Source organism: Culex pipiens, chromosome 3 (genome assembly GCF_016801865.2).
Source record: "Culex pipiens pallens isolate TS chromosome 3, TS_CPP_V2, whole genome shotgun sequence".
In the NCBI taxonomy this organism is placed as follows: Eukaryota; Metazoa; Arthropoda; class Insecta; order Diptera; family Culicidae; genus Culex; species Culex pipiens.
Window position 1 is genome coordinate 143359875 of NC_068939.1, and position 17138 is coordinate 143377012.

Here is a 17138-nt window from a genome sequence, read left to right on the forward strand (position 1 = left end):
AATCAAAATGTATGAATCTTATTTGCAACACTAGTTCTTTTATTAATTTACTTTAAAAGAACCCAATCATAATAAAATTATAGACATGTGTTTACTTTTTCAACTTTTATCAAATAATAGTTCCGGCCCGCCACTGCTTCAGAAAAATCAGATCTGGCCCGCATGGCTAAAAGGTTGGGCACCCCTGCATTAGACCTAAGAGGTGAGATTGGGTCATACAAAAATTCTGAAATTGGTATGAATCAACCTCACTCCCACAACCCTGAATGACGTTAAAAAAATGTAAATTTGAAAAAATAAATGGAAAAAACATGTATTTGAAATACAGAAAATTTCTAATTTAAAAAAAATTTGGTGCTGTAAAATTGAAAAAATATTAAATAAAAAAAGGATGTGAAAGACTAGAAAAATATTAAAATAAAAAAAGGAAATAAATTCAAACGTTTTAATAGTTTTGAAAATTAGAAAGTTAAAAAAAACACGCTTCATACAAAATGTTGAAATTTTGTTTGGAGAAAAAGCCAACGTAAAACGTCAAACGCTTGCCTTCACTTTTCGCTTAAGATCAAGAATTGAAAACAAGAAGAAAACATAAAATAAACGAATCTTAAGGGGTTACATAGATGGAAATCAACAAAAAAGTCAGAGGTTGGTGTGACCACACACTTAATTGTATTTAAAATCTGTTTTCAGGGCATTAAAATATACATTTTTATCTATCATAAAAACAAATTTGAATAAATTTGGTTGTATCATTGCCGCGATATAGCTATTTGAAGTTAGCAGTTTCAAAAAACGGGTGCCACGATATTTTAACTCTGCCTTGACCAAATTGACTCAAAATTTTGGTAAAGACTCGTTGAACCGGTCCTGTGTGCATGACGAGGGCCAATTTTCAAAAAAAAACTTATTAAACAAAAAGATAAAAATAGTTTTATGTTTTTCATACAGAAATCGTCAGTTTTTGATTTTTGTATTTTTTTTAAAGCAAAATTTCAAAGTCGGGCTTCGTCATGCACACGGGATATGTCTTGAGAGTCTTCACCCCAAATTTTAGCCAATTTGGTCCATCCCATCTCGAGATATCTTGGCACCCGTAAATCAACTCGGTGTTTCGATAAAAACGCTCAGAAGGTTTGACAGTCCGCTTCGCGCACGGTAAAATTTTGAGCTTAAAATCGTCTCAAACTCAGTTTAATCATGCAGTTTCTTCATGAAACTTTCAGTGGTGATTGAAAATTGTTTTTCTAGTGGATGCAATATTTTTTTTGAAGTATGAAATTTTGTGATTTTTTACATGTATGTAACCCCTTAAAAGATCCTGTAACAGTGAGATTCAAACAACTATCTTCAATTCATTGAAATTCTTTTGAATGTCCGGAAAAGATGACTGTTATTGCTGGTAAACAGTGAACGAATTTACTCATTGTTATCTTAGGATAGTTCACAATTGAAGGATTGTTCATAATTTTAGCTAAGTTATTTATGTTCAATAATAATAAATGTACAGAAATCAGTATAGTTTTTAACAAAAGTTGAGAAATAAAAACGTCAATTGGTGCAAGTGATTAAACCAGTTAATTTATTAATATCATCAACATTCCCCAGGTTAGATCTACCCAAAGCTACAAGCATCTTATTTTCTCAGGCCTCGTCCAAAAGCAACACCAAATCTCCGCGTTGCTGCAGCCAGACTCAGCCCGCGCAAACTACGAGAGATAACCTACGCCACGCCGGATTTGCCGGAATTGTTCGTGAAAGCAGCTTGAAACAATAACTCAACACAGAATGCCGTTCAAACCTTCAATCGCTCTATCGCCTGTCGTGGGTACAGCTGAACCGCCCGATGACGTAGACCCCCGCCCGCTCAGCTATTGCTATTGTGACTGTATTTGAGGAGTCCGCGCCGCCTCCGACGTCGTCGTACGGGTTGAAAGTGAACAAAAGCCGTATTCATACACACAGCAGCGCAGCGCAGCGATCAACCGTAGTCAGTCGGCCAGATTCAGTCAGATTCCACGACTCGGAACTCGCGGGTGCTTTTTTTTGGTGCGACGGTTGCTGCTGATAACGTGCGCGCGAGAGAGACTGTTTTGTGCGTTGTACGCGACGATCTACCGGGAACTGTGCGTGAAGCGCGTTCTTCCAGCAGAGTGTGTGCACTTGCTGCGTTGCTCGTAAGTAGGACAGACCTTGACGGCCGGGCACTGTCGCGTCACAGGTCAAACATTCTCGCTCTCTCACAATAGAGTCCGCTTGCAACACGTGTATCAAACATTCTGAAACGACGATACCCCCAAAGCCATGTGACGAGGTGATGTTCAGCCAATTACTTAATCAAGAAGCCTGATTGCCATTCAGTTACTAAATTGGCTGTGATGGGACACCCTTCGCGCAGTGCAAATTGGGGTGCTAATAGAGCGCTGTTCTGACGGTCGTCGTCGTCGTCGTCGCCGGAATCAGATGACATGGCAGTTGCACACTCGCGAAATCCACCGGTTGGTTGATAAGATAAAACGTGGGAGTGCAGCAGCAGTTGCTGTGTGCTGAGCTGTTGGGTTATTTTTTTTTCGGAGTGTATGTTTGTTTTGCGCATTAGACCGGAGATTATTCGCTGCGCGATTAGGGCCGGGTGGATGGGAATTTTAGTTGCGAGAAGGGCTTGAGATGAATCGGGACTTGATCAAACTTGTCAATTTGGTAGTGAAAAGATGCAAGTGAGTTACAGATTACAAGATCACTCAGGAACATTTTTGTGGTCATATTTAAGCTCGATAACCTGAAATGAGACACAAAAACTTGTTTGGCAGAATTTAAAAATAATCGAATAATCTAGTCTGGCCGTTTTTCCGTTTATATTTTTTTTTCTACAAACAACTTGTTTGGCCTGTTTTTCAGATTTCTACTTTAAAATCAAATCATTAGCTTACAAGTTGTAAAAAACTGCTTAAAATTAACATAGTTTAGGGGAAATACTTGTATTTTCATCATTTTTTTTTCTATTTCGTTTTATTCAAACAAATAACTTCTTAAAATAAATAAAAAAACACAATTAAGCTCTAATTGAACGTCAAAGTGCTGGAATGCCAACATTGGATGCTCGATGGAGTTACTGTTCTCCACATATTTTACTTTTAAATTTTTGGGATGTTGCCTCAACACATGGCATAAGTTGACCCCAAAAAAAACTTGACAAAAGTTGTACCTTAAACTAAACATTGACAAAGTTGTACCTTAAACTTTGAAAAATCTGAATATTGCAAACCTTTCCTGTTTTCGTTAATTTGAAGGTCAACAATTTTAGTTATTCATAAAACAGATAATAAATTATAGAAACATGCTAAAGATGTGATAATAGTAGTTTATGCAACAAGTTGCAAAAAGAGGATTTTTTCAGCACGAGTCGTACATTTATCCAACGAGGTTCACCGAGTTGGATAAATACGAAGAGTGCTGAAAAAATCAAGTTTTGCATCGAGTTCCATACAACATTTTTTGCAATTCCGAAAAACACCCATTAAGTGCAATTTTAAGTCAAATTTCCATGTATTTTGTCAATAAATCGTTTAAATAAATAAAAAATTGAAAAGTGTTACTTTAAAAAACAAGTGCTGAAAAGATCAACTTTTCAGCACCCATTTCAGTGCTGAAAAGTAGAACTTTTCAGCATTTATTTTGAAAAGTGTTGCTATTCGATTCTGTTATTTTTGGTACAGAAAAGTAGGCTATTTCGTCGTTCAAGAATGACAGGAAAAGTTAGTAGTTTTACGACGGAATTGCAAAAAACCTATTTTACAACCAAAATATTCAAAATATCGCATAATTCTATCAAAATTTTATTTTTGGATTGATTTTTTAAATTTTTAATTTATTTTTTCCTTCTATATTTCTGGAGTTTTTTTTAAAAGGTCCAATAAACCAAATTTCCAATTTTTGCTTTTTAGGTGTTTTTGAAACCGCATTGAGTCAGGGGTATTAAAAAACACCCAAAAAGCAAAAACTGAAAATTTCGTTTATTGGACCTTTTTAAAAAAAAACTCCAGATTTTGAAAATTTTATCCAAGTAAAAAAAAAAATAACACAATTCGAGCTTTTTCAAGTTGCGTTAAAATCGACAGAATTGAATTTATGTGATTTCGCGGCCAATAAATAAAATTGTAAATTTTTAGTTGCTAAAGGCGTTTAACTTTGGGACCATCCATAAACCACGTGGACACTTTTTTGGGAATCTCAACCCCCCCCCCCTCGTGGACAATTGTCCATACAAATAAAAACTTTTTTGTATGGATCGTGGACAATCGCCATACCCCCCCCCCCCCCCCCCTAAAGTGTCCACGTGGTTTATGGATGGTCCCTTTGGAGGTAGCAAAAATAAGGGCGTGCGTTTACTGACATCAATTTTTGTGTATGTTAAGCCAGTCGCACTAGAGATATTTTTGTATTTCGTAATTGCAACTTTGTTGTATCTTGAAGTGGTCAAAAACAAACTTGGAGGAAATTTGAGAGGATTTCCTTAAAAAAAATACACTGAAAGAAAAAAAAACACCGCTTTTATGAGATATTTAGATTTTAAAGGTTAAAAGTCAAAATTGAAACGATTATACTACCTCAAAATTTTGTTGGAAATAGCCTAATATGTTGTAAAAAGACTCACGAAAAATGTAGGACGTAGCAAAGCTAAAAAAAGGCACAAAACCCATTTACTAAAACATTTTTTTAAGTGGTCTAAACGTCATTAGGTGGTTGGTGCCTTCCTCACATTTAGAGTGTAATGCTAGGTAATATCTAAGATCCGGCCTCCACAAAGTTCATAAAGAAAACTTATTGCTTATAACTTTTGATAGGGTTGTAAGATCTTCAATCTACTGAACTCGTTGAAAAGGTATTTCAATTACCTTCTCAACGACAAGTCGCATGATAGATCCGGACAACGTTTTCATCGAAATATATGAGATCTAGCCTCTAAAAAGTTCATAAATAACACTTAAGTGCTCATAACTTTTGATAGGGTAATCAGATCTTCAATCTACTGAACTCGTTGGAAAGGTCTTTTGATTACCTATCCAACGACAGGTCGCATGATAGATCCGGACAACGTTTTTGTCAAAATATCTGAGATCCGGCCTCCAAAAAGTTCATAAATAACACTTAAGTGCTTATAACATTTGATAGGGTTGTCAGATCTTCAATCTACCGAACTCGTTGAAAAGGTCTTTCAATTACCTACTCAACGACAAGTCGCATGATAGATCCGGACAACGTTTTCATCGAAATATATGAAATCCGGCCTCTAAAAAGTTCATAAATAACACTTAAGTGTTTATAACTTTTGATAGGGTTGTCAGATCTTCAATTTTTTGAACTCGTTGAAAAGGTCTTTCGAAAACCTTTCTAAAAATGTATAACATGACGAGGTTTCTTACAAAAACCACCCTTTTTGCAATCTTCCGGACTTTTGTTAAAATAGTTGTTTAGCATAACCTTTGAAGTACTTAACTAAACTTTATCATTTTCAATAGCGACTTATAGGACCCGAAGACGGATCAAATGAGACCAAAACGGCCAAAATCGGGTCAGCCGGTGCCGAGATAACTCAGTGCATTTTTTTTTATCAACATCCCACCACACACACAGACATTTGCTCAAAATTTGATTCTGAGTCGATATGTATACATGAAGGTGGGTCTAGGAGGTCAAATTAAGAATTTCGGTTTTCGAGTGATTTTATAGCCTTTCCTCAGTAAGGTGAGGAAGGCAAAAATGTTGAAAAACAGTGATTTCAGTGATTTTGTTTTGTTTTTTGGCTATTTCTATATGTGTGACTTGTCTTTACTGTATCGAAATAATTTTCACCGGAATGCTTGTCCAATTTCTCATAAGTTTGCCTTAGACAGCGTTTTGATTGGATGGCAATAACCTGGATAGTAAATTGACTTACAGCAATAATCAAACGAGTTAATAGAGCAGTTAATAGACTACACTGAAACCCCGATGGTTTGACACCAATTGTTGTCAAACGAACGGGGTCACTTTTTAGTTTGACACCCTCTTTACACAGAGCTCACACCTACTACCAAACGTTTGGTATGATAGTAAGTGTGAGTTCCGTGTAAAAAGTGACAGTTCGTCGCTTTTTAGTTTGATCTTGATCAACTAACGGGGTACAATCTTTAAAAGTGTCAAACGAAAAGTGACCAACCACCGGGGGTTGAGTGTATTTGTTTTCCTCCAAGTTTATGCCGTATTTAAAGGTTACAATGGTATGCATTAGTTAACCTTCTACAAGCTAGAAAATAATAATCAATTTAAAAAAATAATCCTTCAAATTGGAAAGAAAAGTTCTTAAAATTTTAGAATTTTTTAGGATTTTACCTTTTGAAAGGGTCGAAATTTCGCCATTTCTCACTCCGTTGCAACGTCAAAGAGTAATGAAAAGTTCAACTTAAAATTGTTCTATACCATACCAGACTTATTTCGAAAAAAGTGGTAAATTTTGTGACGTTGCCGCGTAGGAATGTGTCATTTGCATTTTAATTTTAAATGGGATTTTACCCGTATACATTTTCATTTTGTAATTTTTGAAACAAAATGCATTTTTACGGGTTTAAGAATTTTGTTGAAAGTAACTTTTTAACAACCTTCAATATTTGGTTCGAAATATTTACGTTATTCACATGCTATTACAAATTACGATTAGTATACCGTAAACCGGGGTGACTTTGATAGGATTTCAATTTATTTTTGAAATATTTTCCAACTGGCAGGCCAAGGATTGATACCTAAGAGCATGCAATGGCACTGACCTTGTTGCGTGCTCTTCGGTTGACGTCCACGTAAGGAACATCCTGGAAGGAGCGTAACTAACTACATCCGTAGTTCTGTTAGATCATCCGAATTATCTTGATCAGAACAGTATAGCTCTGGTTCCTTGCGAGTGTCCTATTTTCTTACCTCCACGTTGGCTTGGTTTTCATGATGACCTAGCTGGTGGCCTGTGGAAACGGATCGTAAACCTTGACCACCGCGGGTCAGAGTCGAGACGGCTAAAAGAAAAGGGCGCGACAATGTGGGAAAGGGAAGTAATTTGTGATTGTAGACGGTATTGTTTTGATTCGCAGTATGTTGAGTCAACTGCTGTGGATGTACCTGAAACATCGCACAACGGGGTTTCTCTTCTCTTCATTCTCAGCTACCACCTATCTCCTCTTTTTATTTTGCTCTACTGATTCTCACTTCTTCGCTGATTCTTCTATTTGATATCCAACATTTGATTTTAATTTTACTAACATTTGATTCTCTTATCTCTCAAAGATTTTCCACTCTTTTCTATCAATTGATACTGCTGTAACAAACTTTGCTTTGTTTTTTTTTCCTTAAAAATATACTTGTACTAGTAATATCAAGTCTATTTATCATTCGCCTAATCTTTTTTGATTTTATTGCGAATTTATTTATTTGAATAATTCTTTATCTTTCCTATAAATTATCATTACTATAATCTAAGCTTGTTTTGTATCTCTTTTTATTAACTATTGTCTAATTTTACATCTAATACATCTAGCTTCTCATTTTTATTCTTCAAAATACGCTCATCATTCTCTTACTATTGATACTTGATTTTTATAAAATAAATTATCTTTTACTGTCAATTGTTTTCAATCTTCACCCTTTTTTCAAACAAGTGAGGTTTGATCCGTTACTCAATTTATGGAATGGTTAAAGGATTAACACAAATATTACTATTGTATTTTTGGTAAACTTTTATAACATGCTTAGGACCAAAAATTGTAACAAAACACCGCGACAAAAGAAATAGCAACAGATAAACAGACTCAACAATAGGGAAGATTTCAGGAGAAAACAAAACACAGTAAATAACAATTAGTTTTTGAATTCAAACTAAAAATAAAACAGTTTTTGCTTTAATGAAAGTTGTAAGGCACACTTTAAATGATTAGGCGCTTATACTTACATCAAACCCTACGTAATGTACCACCCCCGGCCGAGTTAAAATGCGTAACCGGAAAAGAAGGTGTGCATGCCTGGCACGAACACTCAAAGCGTGTTCTAGCGTGCTGCTCGTACTGACTCAGAGCAAGGGTGAGATGTAGGTGTAAGGGCAGTGCGTGTTCGTCGGTCAAGGCCCGTTCTTACACTGAAAATTGCGAATTGCGAAATATTTTCCAACTGGTAAGGGGTTTCCCAAGATTATTATTTTTAAAAAATATACTGGGGTAGGCCCCACAAAGTCCATGCACTTTTTTTTCAATAGTGTTTAGATAGTTATAATTTTTCTTGTAAAAATCAGATTTAAGATGTTCAAATTTCATTTTTACGTCAAATGTACCAAATAAGGTTGCCGATATAGTTTTTAAGGAAAAAAAATGTTTATATTTAGTCTTTTAAGTTTATAAGCTTTTTAACAAAATACATACATATAAATTTCAGGTAAAATTGTTAAATAGTCGAAATTTTTCCTGAAATTCGTTAAAACTAGTTTTGTTTATAAAATTATTGATTTATATTGCATTTTAAACTGATTTTGAAGCATGAATCACAAGTTTTCACATTTTACATAAAATTTGTTTAACTAACATTGCCTATAAAATTGGATATTTTTTTTTAATTGTGTATCAAAAACATATATTATTTATTGTTTACAAACTTATTTTGCCCTCTCTTAGTGGAAAATTGTCCAAAGAATCCGAAAATGCATTCCGTTTTCCGATTCAAAATCATGATTATTGAGAAAATCATTTTTCATCAACTTTTTCTTTATTATAGTTAACTAACTTTTTAATTTTTTTTAAATTTTATCAAAAGTTCTTCTTGAGGTACTTTGAACACTCCTCTACCACGGTCAGTATGATTTCAAACCATTGCGTACGTATTTAATTTGTACTCTTCATTTTGCGGAAAAATCTGAAACCTATCAAAGTCACCCTGTTTTATGGTAGTTCAGGTAACAAAACAATAAATAGCATTCTTAAATATGAATCATTAGAAGACCAGACGCCAAATATATTTATCCTTTTCCCATTGTCCCCTAATTTGCATTTGATGTCTGGTATTGAGTCGTTACAGAGTCTACAACTGTTTTGGCAAGTTTTCACTTTCACAAATTTGTGGCTCACACATTTACAACTCGACGCCAGAATCGCCAGACGGGCGCCTTGCTTTGCTGTTTAAATATTCATGTTAAGGGATGGTGCCACTACCGATACCTTCTGCCTCCTTCTTTCTTCATGTCAAAGTGGACACGCAATTTTCCAATCCATATTTCCCTTCTTTAGGTACGCCGTCACAAATTTCTATTACGTACTGCTTAAAGGAACCACACAAAACCCGCACACCTACAATATAATAATTTTCCCCTTTTTGCTTTCGTTTCATTCCAGGTCAGCACCAAATCGACGGCGGCGAAATTGAAACTACTGCGCCGTAGTTTCGCAACATTTTGAGCAAGGGAAGCGTAACGATTGCAGCAAAGCTGGCGTCCCCGGCGGTCGTGATGCAACAGGAGGAACCGTCGTCCACGGGCAGAATGTCCCGCAAGCGGCCACGTGAGCCCGCTCCAGTTCCCGCTAGTCCGGACGAATCGTCGTCGGTGTCCATAAGCATTCCGGAGCGACCAAAGAACGGGGCTGGCGGAGCGAAGAACGGCACAGATTCTGGAGTCAGTGGCAGCAATAGCGGCAGCAGTAGCAATAACGGAGCCACACAGAAGCGGTTCAGCAGTATCCGAATCGAGGATGACGGGATGGAGACTGGCAGCAGTGACAACTTTTGGCCGCCCAGCGATGAGAGCATACGGAACGGGCATGTCAGCTTTGGTGAGTGCGATAATATTGCTGGAAAATTTCACTGTTTTATTTTGTTATTCACATCCATCATTTATTCAAATACATCATGTCAAACATTCGTGGTTGTTTTTTTCTGGTTACATTATAAAGACTGAAGTAAACGACGTTTCTTCATGATACATGTTTCGTAATGATGAAATCGCTCTATTATTCCTCGTTGTTTAAGGCGTTAGATACAATTTATTTAATCTAATATAAAAATGATTTTCAATCACTCCTGAAAGTTTCATGAAAATATTTCATGGTTTTTTGAATTCCATTTTTTGATTTTTGATTTTTTCGATGGGTCTCGTGGCGCAGGGGTAGCGGCTTCGGCTGCCGATCCCGATGATGCTATGAGACGCGGGTTCGATTCCCGCCTTATCCACTGAGCTTCTATCGGATGGTGAAGTAAAACGTCGGTCCCGGTTTCTCCTGTCTCGTCAGAGGCGCTGGAGCAGAAATCCCACGTTAGAGGAAGGCCATGCCCCGGGGGGCGTAGTGCCAATAGTTTCGTTCGTTTTTTCGTTTTTTTTTTATTTTTGCCTTCCTCACTTTACTGAGGAAAGGCTATAAAATCACTCGAAAAACGAACTTTTTAGTTAGACCTTTTAGACCTACCTTCATTTGTACATATCGACTCAGAATCCCCAGCTGAGCAAATGTCTGTGTGTTTGGCTGTATGTAGACATGTGTACCAAATCAATGTCACTGGAATATCTTGTCACAGGCTCAACCGATTTTGGCCGGAATGGTTTTAATCGATCCGTCTTAACGTCCCCTAAGTTGCTATTTAAATTCATGCAGTTTTATCATGTATTTAAAAAGATATGTTAAAAAAAAACTTTTTCATATTTAATTAAAATTATGGTAAAAAGGGTGGTTTTTTCACGAAAAACTCATGTTATATATTTTTAGAAAGTATTTATATGAGAAGACCTTTCTTGTGGATTAAGAATTTTCAAGATCTGACTTACCTATCTAAAATTATAAGCAGTTTAAAAAATGGTCTGAATCCACATAATCTCAAATGGTCCCGTCTGATCGTCACGTAAAAAGCCTTGTAGAGGGATGCCATTTTCCTGAAAGGCGGTGTCTGTATAATCTTGACAAAAAGTCTGTAGGAAGTCTATTTCTTTTTACTCGTCACTTATTTTTATTAGGACCTCTTAGGTTACGTTAGGGGAGATCCATAAACCATGTACACACTTTAGGGGATTGTAATCACTCTACAAATGAGAGGAAGGCACCTAAAGGTGGATTAAGTAACGTTTTTTTTAATTTAAAATAGCCATATCTTGGCGATGCTACAACCAAATGTCTTCAAATTTGTTTTGAGCAGTTCTCTAACGAATAGCTAATTTTTTCTTTATTTTAATTTTTGTATTTTTTAATCCAGCTGAAACTTTTTTTTGTTTCTTCGATATGCCCAAAGAAGCTTTTTTGCATCATTAGTTTGTCCATTTAGTTTTCCTTGCAAATTTAGCAGCTGACCACTCAAAAATGATGTATAAAAATTCGAAAATCTGTTTCTTTTGAAGGAATATTTTGATCGATTTGGTGTCTTTTTTGTGATTTTTTATTTCACTTCATGTCACTAAAAATTGATTTGCAAAAAAAGCTCTATTAAAAAAAATTCTGATATGTTTTAGGGGACATCAATTGCCAAATTTTCAGAAATTTCCAGAATGTGCAAAAAATCCTTGACCGAGTTATGAATTTTTGAATAAATACTGATTTTTTTTTTCAAAAATCGAAATACTGGTCGCAACAAATTTTTAACTGCATTTTTCGAAGTAAAATCGAATTTGCAATCAAATAACGTCATGATTCGAATTCCCGGACGCTTCGAAACCCGGACACTTCATCTTGTTTTATCAATTATTTGGATATAAGTTCGCTTTATGAATGTCAAAACTGTGTTATTTGATGAATTTCAACATCAACTATCATTTACAGTTTGTTTGAACGCTGTAGTTAATGCCAAAACAATTAAATAAATTAAAATTATAAGTTTACCAAAAATGTGAAACATTTCAACGGAAATATTTCATAGGCGTCCGAAGCACCGGGAAGGCAAAGCAGAAATTTATGTTTTTGATTGTCTTAAATTCTAGCCATTTTTATATAAACTATCGATTGTTTCGATGTTAACTGCTTATTTGAGACCTAAAGAATGCCATTCACTAACATTTCAGTCCAAATTTGTGCGATTCATAAGCAAAAACGAGTGTCCGGAATTCGAAGCAAAAGTGTCCGGATTTCGAATCAGCTTTTATCAGTGTCCGGGATTCGAAGCACAACAAGTCACTTTAATTTTAAAATTCTGATGAAAAATGGTTAGAAAAGACTTAGTTTGCGTGCATTTTCGTGAAACTGACTGTTTATACTACATCCTGATGATGTTTCTACATTTCCAACTTATCACATGATTTTTTGCCAGCTATAACAAAAATGATATGTTACTAAGTGTCCGGATTTCGAATCATGACGTTAGTACTCCACCGAAATTTTGATAAAGTGCACCGTTTTCATATTAAAGCAATTTTTAAGTAACTTTTTTTTTAAATCGACGAAGTTATTCATTTTTTTTAAATTAATGCCCATGTTTGCCCACTTTTGAAAAGAGACTTTCTAAGTCTCACCCACACAACCCTCCATGATGCAGAACGGCTTCTTTGGACATATCGAAGGCTTGGTTTCAGCTTGATTGAAAAATACATGGAAAATCGAATGACTGAAATCTCAGAGAATTGCTCATAACGATTTTTACAAAACACTTACTAAACATTTTCCAATAGAAACGCAAAAAAAAATTGGTTTAACACATGTGTTATTGTCATGTTGGAGTTAAAAAAGCGTTCCGGAATAAAGCCGTTCTATAATCCGGATTCCTCTATTTGACCATCGGGAAAATGTCCCCCGAGTGGTCAATCTGGTTCCAGAACGATCCATGCATGCAAAAACACAACTTTTTATTTGAGCAATTCTATAACTAACCCGGAAATGCATTTATTTTTTTAAAAGCCTTATAGGGGAAATACATATACCCTTTCCAATCAAACCCCTATCTTCGTCATATGGAGAGTTTGATGCTCGATTAAAGCTCCAAAAATACTATTTAGGCTATAAACTTACCAGCAACAGCACCGCCTCGAGTAAACACGCAAATGTATGCCACTTACTGGCTAAAATATTCATTAATATCACAGTAAAGATTGTTGTTGAAACGGTAGTTAACAGCATTTTGATTAAAAATGAATAATTTGATTGAAAATGCTTTTCCTTATCTACTAATATGTCTCAATAGTCAAAAAACTGTCAAAAATATAACCTATCAGCAATTCCCCACGAAAACAGCATGATTCGAAAAAAAAGTTCTCCGATCGATATAGCAGCAATTCCCCACGAAAACAGCTTGATTCGAAAAAAAAGTTCTCCGATCGAGCTCAATTTTTTCTGGAGGATCCTTGGCCAAAATAATTGGACCCGTAATTTTTTGTTTGCCCATTAGGGTGACCTACGCCGTGTTAGGGTGGTTCGAAAAATGGCAATTTTCGTCGATTTTTGCAAAAACCACTTTTTTCAAAAAGTCATATCTCCGCGCCATTTCATCCGATTTTAGCTGTCCTAGACGCAAAAGAAAGGTGATTAGTTTGGCTATTTGGGAAAAATAGTAAGAAGTTTCAAAAATCTAGATTAATATTTGAAAAGGTTGAATGAAAACATAAAATGCTGTTTTGAAGGTCTCGGGACTAAAGAGCCTATGTCTGAAAATATTTTAATCGGATTCCTCGGAAAATTTCACATATCATATCAAAAAAATGGTGAAGTTATGTTTTCGATACTCTGAGATACGATTTTTTGAAAATAAAAACTAGGGTTTTCGACGCGCCACGCGCAGGAATGGGAAAATGATGAAAACGGGAAAAATCGACTTTATTCACTAAAACTGCGATAATTTTAAAATGTCAGCGATGACCTATACATGTTAGGGTACCAAAATTTTCGTAATTAAAAGACGCAACTTTTGGTACCACAACATCTATAGGTCATCGCTGAAATTTTGAAATTATCGCAGTTTTAGTGAAAAAAGTCGATTTTTTCTCGTTTTCGTCATTTTCTCATTTTTGCGCGTGGCGCGTCGAAAAATCCAGTTTTTATTTTCAAAAAATCGTATCTGAGAGTATCGAAAACATAACTTCACCATTTTTTTGATATGATATGTGAAATTTTCCGAGGAATCCGATAAAAATATTTTCAGACATAGGCTCTCTGGTCCCGAGACCCTCAAAACAGCATTTTAAGTTTTCATACGACCTTTTCAAATGTTAAGCTAGATTTTTGAAACTTCTTACTATTTTTCTAAAATGGCCAAACTAATCACCTTTCTTTTGTGTCTAGGACAGCTAAAATCGGATAAAATGGCGCGGAGATATGACTTTTTGAAAAAAGTGGTTTTTGCGAAAATCGTTGAAAATTGCCATTTTACGAACCACTCTAACACGGCGTAGGTCACCCTAATGGGCAAACAAAAAAAATACGGGTCTAATTATTTTGGCCAAGGATCCTCCAGAAAAAAATTGAGCTCGATCGGAGAACTTTTTTTTCGAATCAAGCTGTTTTCGTGGGGAATTGCTGCTATATCAAATAAAATTTACAAATTACGGGTGGCCGTCTTACCCGCTGAGGAGGTGGCCGTCTTGCCCCTAAATAAATTATTTTTTAAAACATTTTTTGAAAATAGCTCATCGCATTTTTTCAACTTTTCCGAGGGACATAATTTAGGGAAAACTTCATTTTTAACATGAAAAAATATTTGAAGACAGGAAAACATATTTGTTTGCGGTCGAAACGAAATAAAGAAAGTCGCGACGAACTCTAAAAAACGTGTTTCTCTTTATTCTGCTCGTTCGAGAATGATCTCTCCTAACGGAAGTTTTTGGGGGAAGTGACGTTTACTGGGCCTTTTTCTGTGTCAGTGTGTGTGTGATGTTGTGTTGGGAAGTGGACTGTACACGGTTAAGGGGTTTAAGTCAAATTCTACACACTGCGTTTGTTCTACCCAAACATCCTCCCCACCTTGAGGCAGTAGCCTCAATCAGTCGGTAGTGGAACCAACTTCTGGATCGGTCTCTGGTACTCCGTTGTTCCTCTGCGCAGCGTGACGGTCCGCACGATGCCATTGCGATCCGGGTGTGTCGCAACTACTCTGGCCAACTCCCACTGGGCCGGCGGGGTGTTCTCGTTCTTGACCAGCACCAAGCGGTTGACCTGCAGGTTGTCGATCTCCGATTGCCACTTGCTGCGCGGTTGCAGCGACGTCACGTACTCGTTGCGCCAACGTGTCCAAATTTCTTCTACTTTCTGCTGGACGAGCTGCCAGTTGTCCAGTCGATTGCGCGGTACGTCCGAAACGGTGGGTTCCGGCAGGAGGTTCATCGGCTGCTGGATGATGAAGTGTCCGGGGGTGAGGGCCTCGCAGCTTTCGGGAGAGTTGGAGATGGCGCAAAGTGGACGCGAGTTGAGGCAGGCCTCGATTTGCGTCAGGATGGTGTAGAGCTCTTCGTAGGTGGCCGACTCGTTTCCCAGGACCTTGCGCAGGTGGGTCTTCGCACTCTTGACCGCAGCTTCCCACAATCCTCCCATGTGGGGTGCGGAAGGCGGAATGAAGGTCCACTTGATCCCAAGGTTGGCAGCGAAGTGGGCGGCTTGTTGCTTGAACTCGTCGGTTTCGAAAAACTCCTGCATCTGCCGATCGGCTCCGACGAAGTTCGTCCCGTTGTCGGACCATATCTCGGAGCACAGTCCTCTCCTGGCGATGAACCGTTTGAGTGCACCGAAGAATGCCTTCGTAGACAGGTCGCCGGCGACTTCCAAGTGCACAGCTTTCGTACAGAGACATACGAACACTGCGATGTAGCCCTTTGTCACGTGTGGTTTCCTTGGGTTGCCGCTCTTGACGAGGATTGGTCCTGCGTAGTCGACTCCGACGTGGACGAATGCTCTGGCCGGCGTTGTTCGCACCGCCGGAAGACTTCCCATCAGCTGCTGAGCGGTTCTGGCTTTCATTCGGCAGCAGCGGACGCACTTTTGCAGTTGCTGTCGCACGACCGCCTGGCATCCCATCACCCAAAAGCGCTGGTTGAGGGTTGAGATCACCAAGGTAGGCCCTGCGTGTAGGTTGTCCAGGTGAAGGTCTTGAATGACAAGTGTTGTCAGTCGGTGCTGCTGCGGCAGAATGGGCGGGTGTCTCATGTCGTAAGGGATGTCGGCGTTCTGCAGCCTTCCACCGACACGTAGCGTTCCGTCCCGGTCGATGAACGGAAAGAGCGGGCGCAGCTTGCCTTTGTTGGATACCTCGGTCGATTTGCGCAGGCAGGTAATCTCCTTCGCAAATGCTTCGTGTTGTGCCAGTCGTACGAGTAGTAGACCAGATACCTTGAGTTCCGCCGGTGTCAGCGGTCCGGTTAAGCGCTCCACCTTCGGTCGCGCCAGGTTGAACAGGAACCGTCGGATCGTCGCCAGCGTCCGAGTGCAGCGGCGTAGCGAGGAGAACCGATCGAGAAGGTAGCGCTCCAGGGTGAAGTTGCTACGCGGGGTGCCAATCTCCAGACAGAATGTGCGAATCTGTCGTTCTTCGAGGGGTGGTGCCTTCGGTGCTGGTGCTGCGCAGTGTTCCAAGAACGACTGCTTGCTGTGGGCCCAGTAGGGGGAGTCCCACCACAGCGGATGGTTGAGCAGCTCAAGCGGCGAGATCCCTCGCGACGCACAGTCGGCCGGGTTGTCCTTCGATGACACATGGTGCCACATGCTCCTGGGCAGGAAGTCCAGGATCGCTGACGTTCGATTGGCGACGAAAGTCTTCCACTTGCGGGGGTGCGCCGACAACCATTCCAGTACGATTGCCGAGTCCGTGAAGGCAAAGTGTTGCAGCTCGAGGTGGCACAAAGCGAGGGAGACTCGCTTCATTAGGGCGGCCAGCAGCCAGGAACCGTTGAGTTCGAGCTTTGGGACGCAGATCTGCTGAATTGGCGCAACCTTGGTTTTAGCGCAAATCAGCACGATGTGGATTTTCCCGTTGCGGTCCGCAGACCGGCCGTAGACAACCGCAGAGTACGCCGACTCCGAGGCGTCCGAGAATCCGAGCAGCTGCAACTTGCCGTTGAAGGCTGGAATTCGGCGGGGCACGCGAATCCGCTCCAGCAGGTGAAGCGTTTGCTTGATGGTGTTCCAATCTGCTTCGGGAAGGGGTGGCAGCGGGTCGTCCCACAGCAAGTCGTACAGCCACAGCAG

The 17138-nt window shown here is 38.7% G+C and overlaps 1 protein-coding gene across 3 annotated transcripts in view; it reads left to right on the top strand.

Annotated features, from left to right (window-relative positions):
• LOC120415894 (choline-phosphate cytidylyltransferase B-like) overlaps positions 1 to 17138 on the top strand; it is a 70965-nt gene that overhangs the window by 14004 nt on the left and 39823 nt on the right. Inside the window, exons 1-2 of one of the 3 annotated variants that reach the window (XM_052709423.1) lie at positions 2047 to 2177; positions 9399 to 9833. The exons of 1 other annotated variant lie outside the window; for it this stretch is intronic. In XM_052709423.1, the coding sequence (XP_052565383.1) occupies positions 9512 to 9833 (322 nt within the window). In that variant the 5' untranslated portion in view covers positions 2047 to 2177; positions 9399 to 9511. Of the gene's footprint in view, positions 1 to 2046; positions 2178 to 9398; positions 9834 to 17138 lie in introns of those variants that run through there. One more of the 3 variants, XM_039577533.2, reaches the window with a different exon arrangement.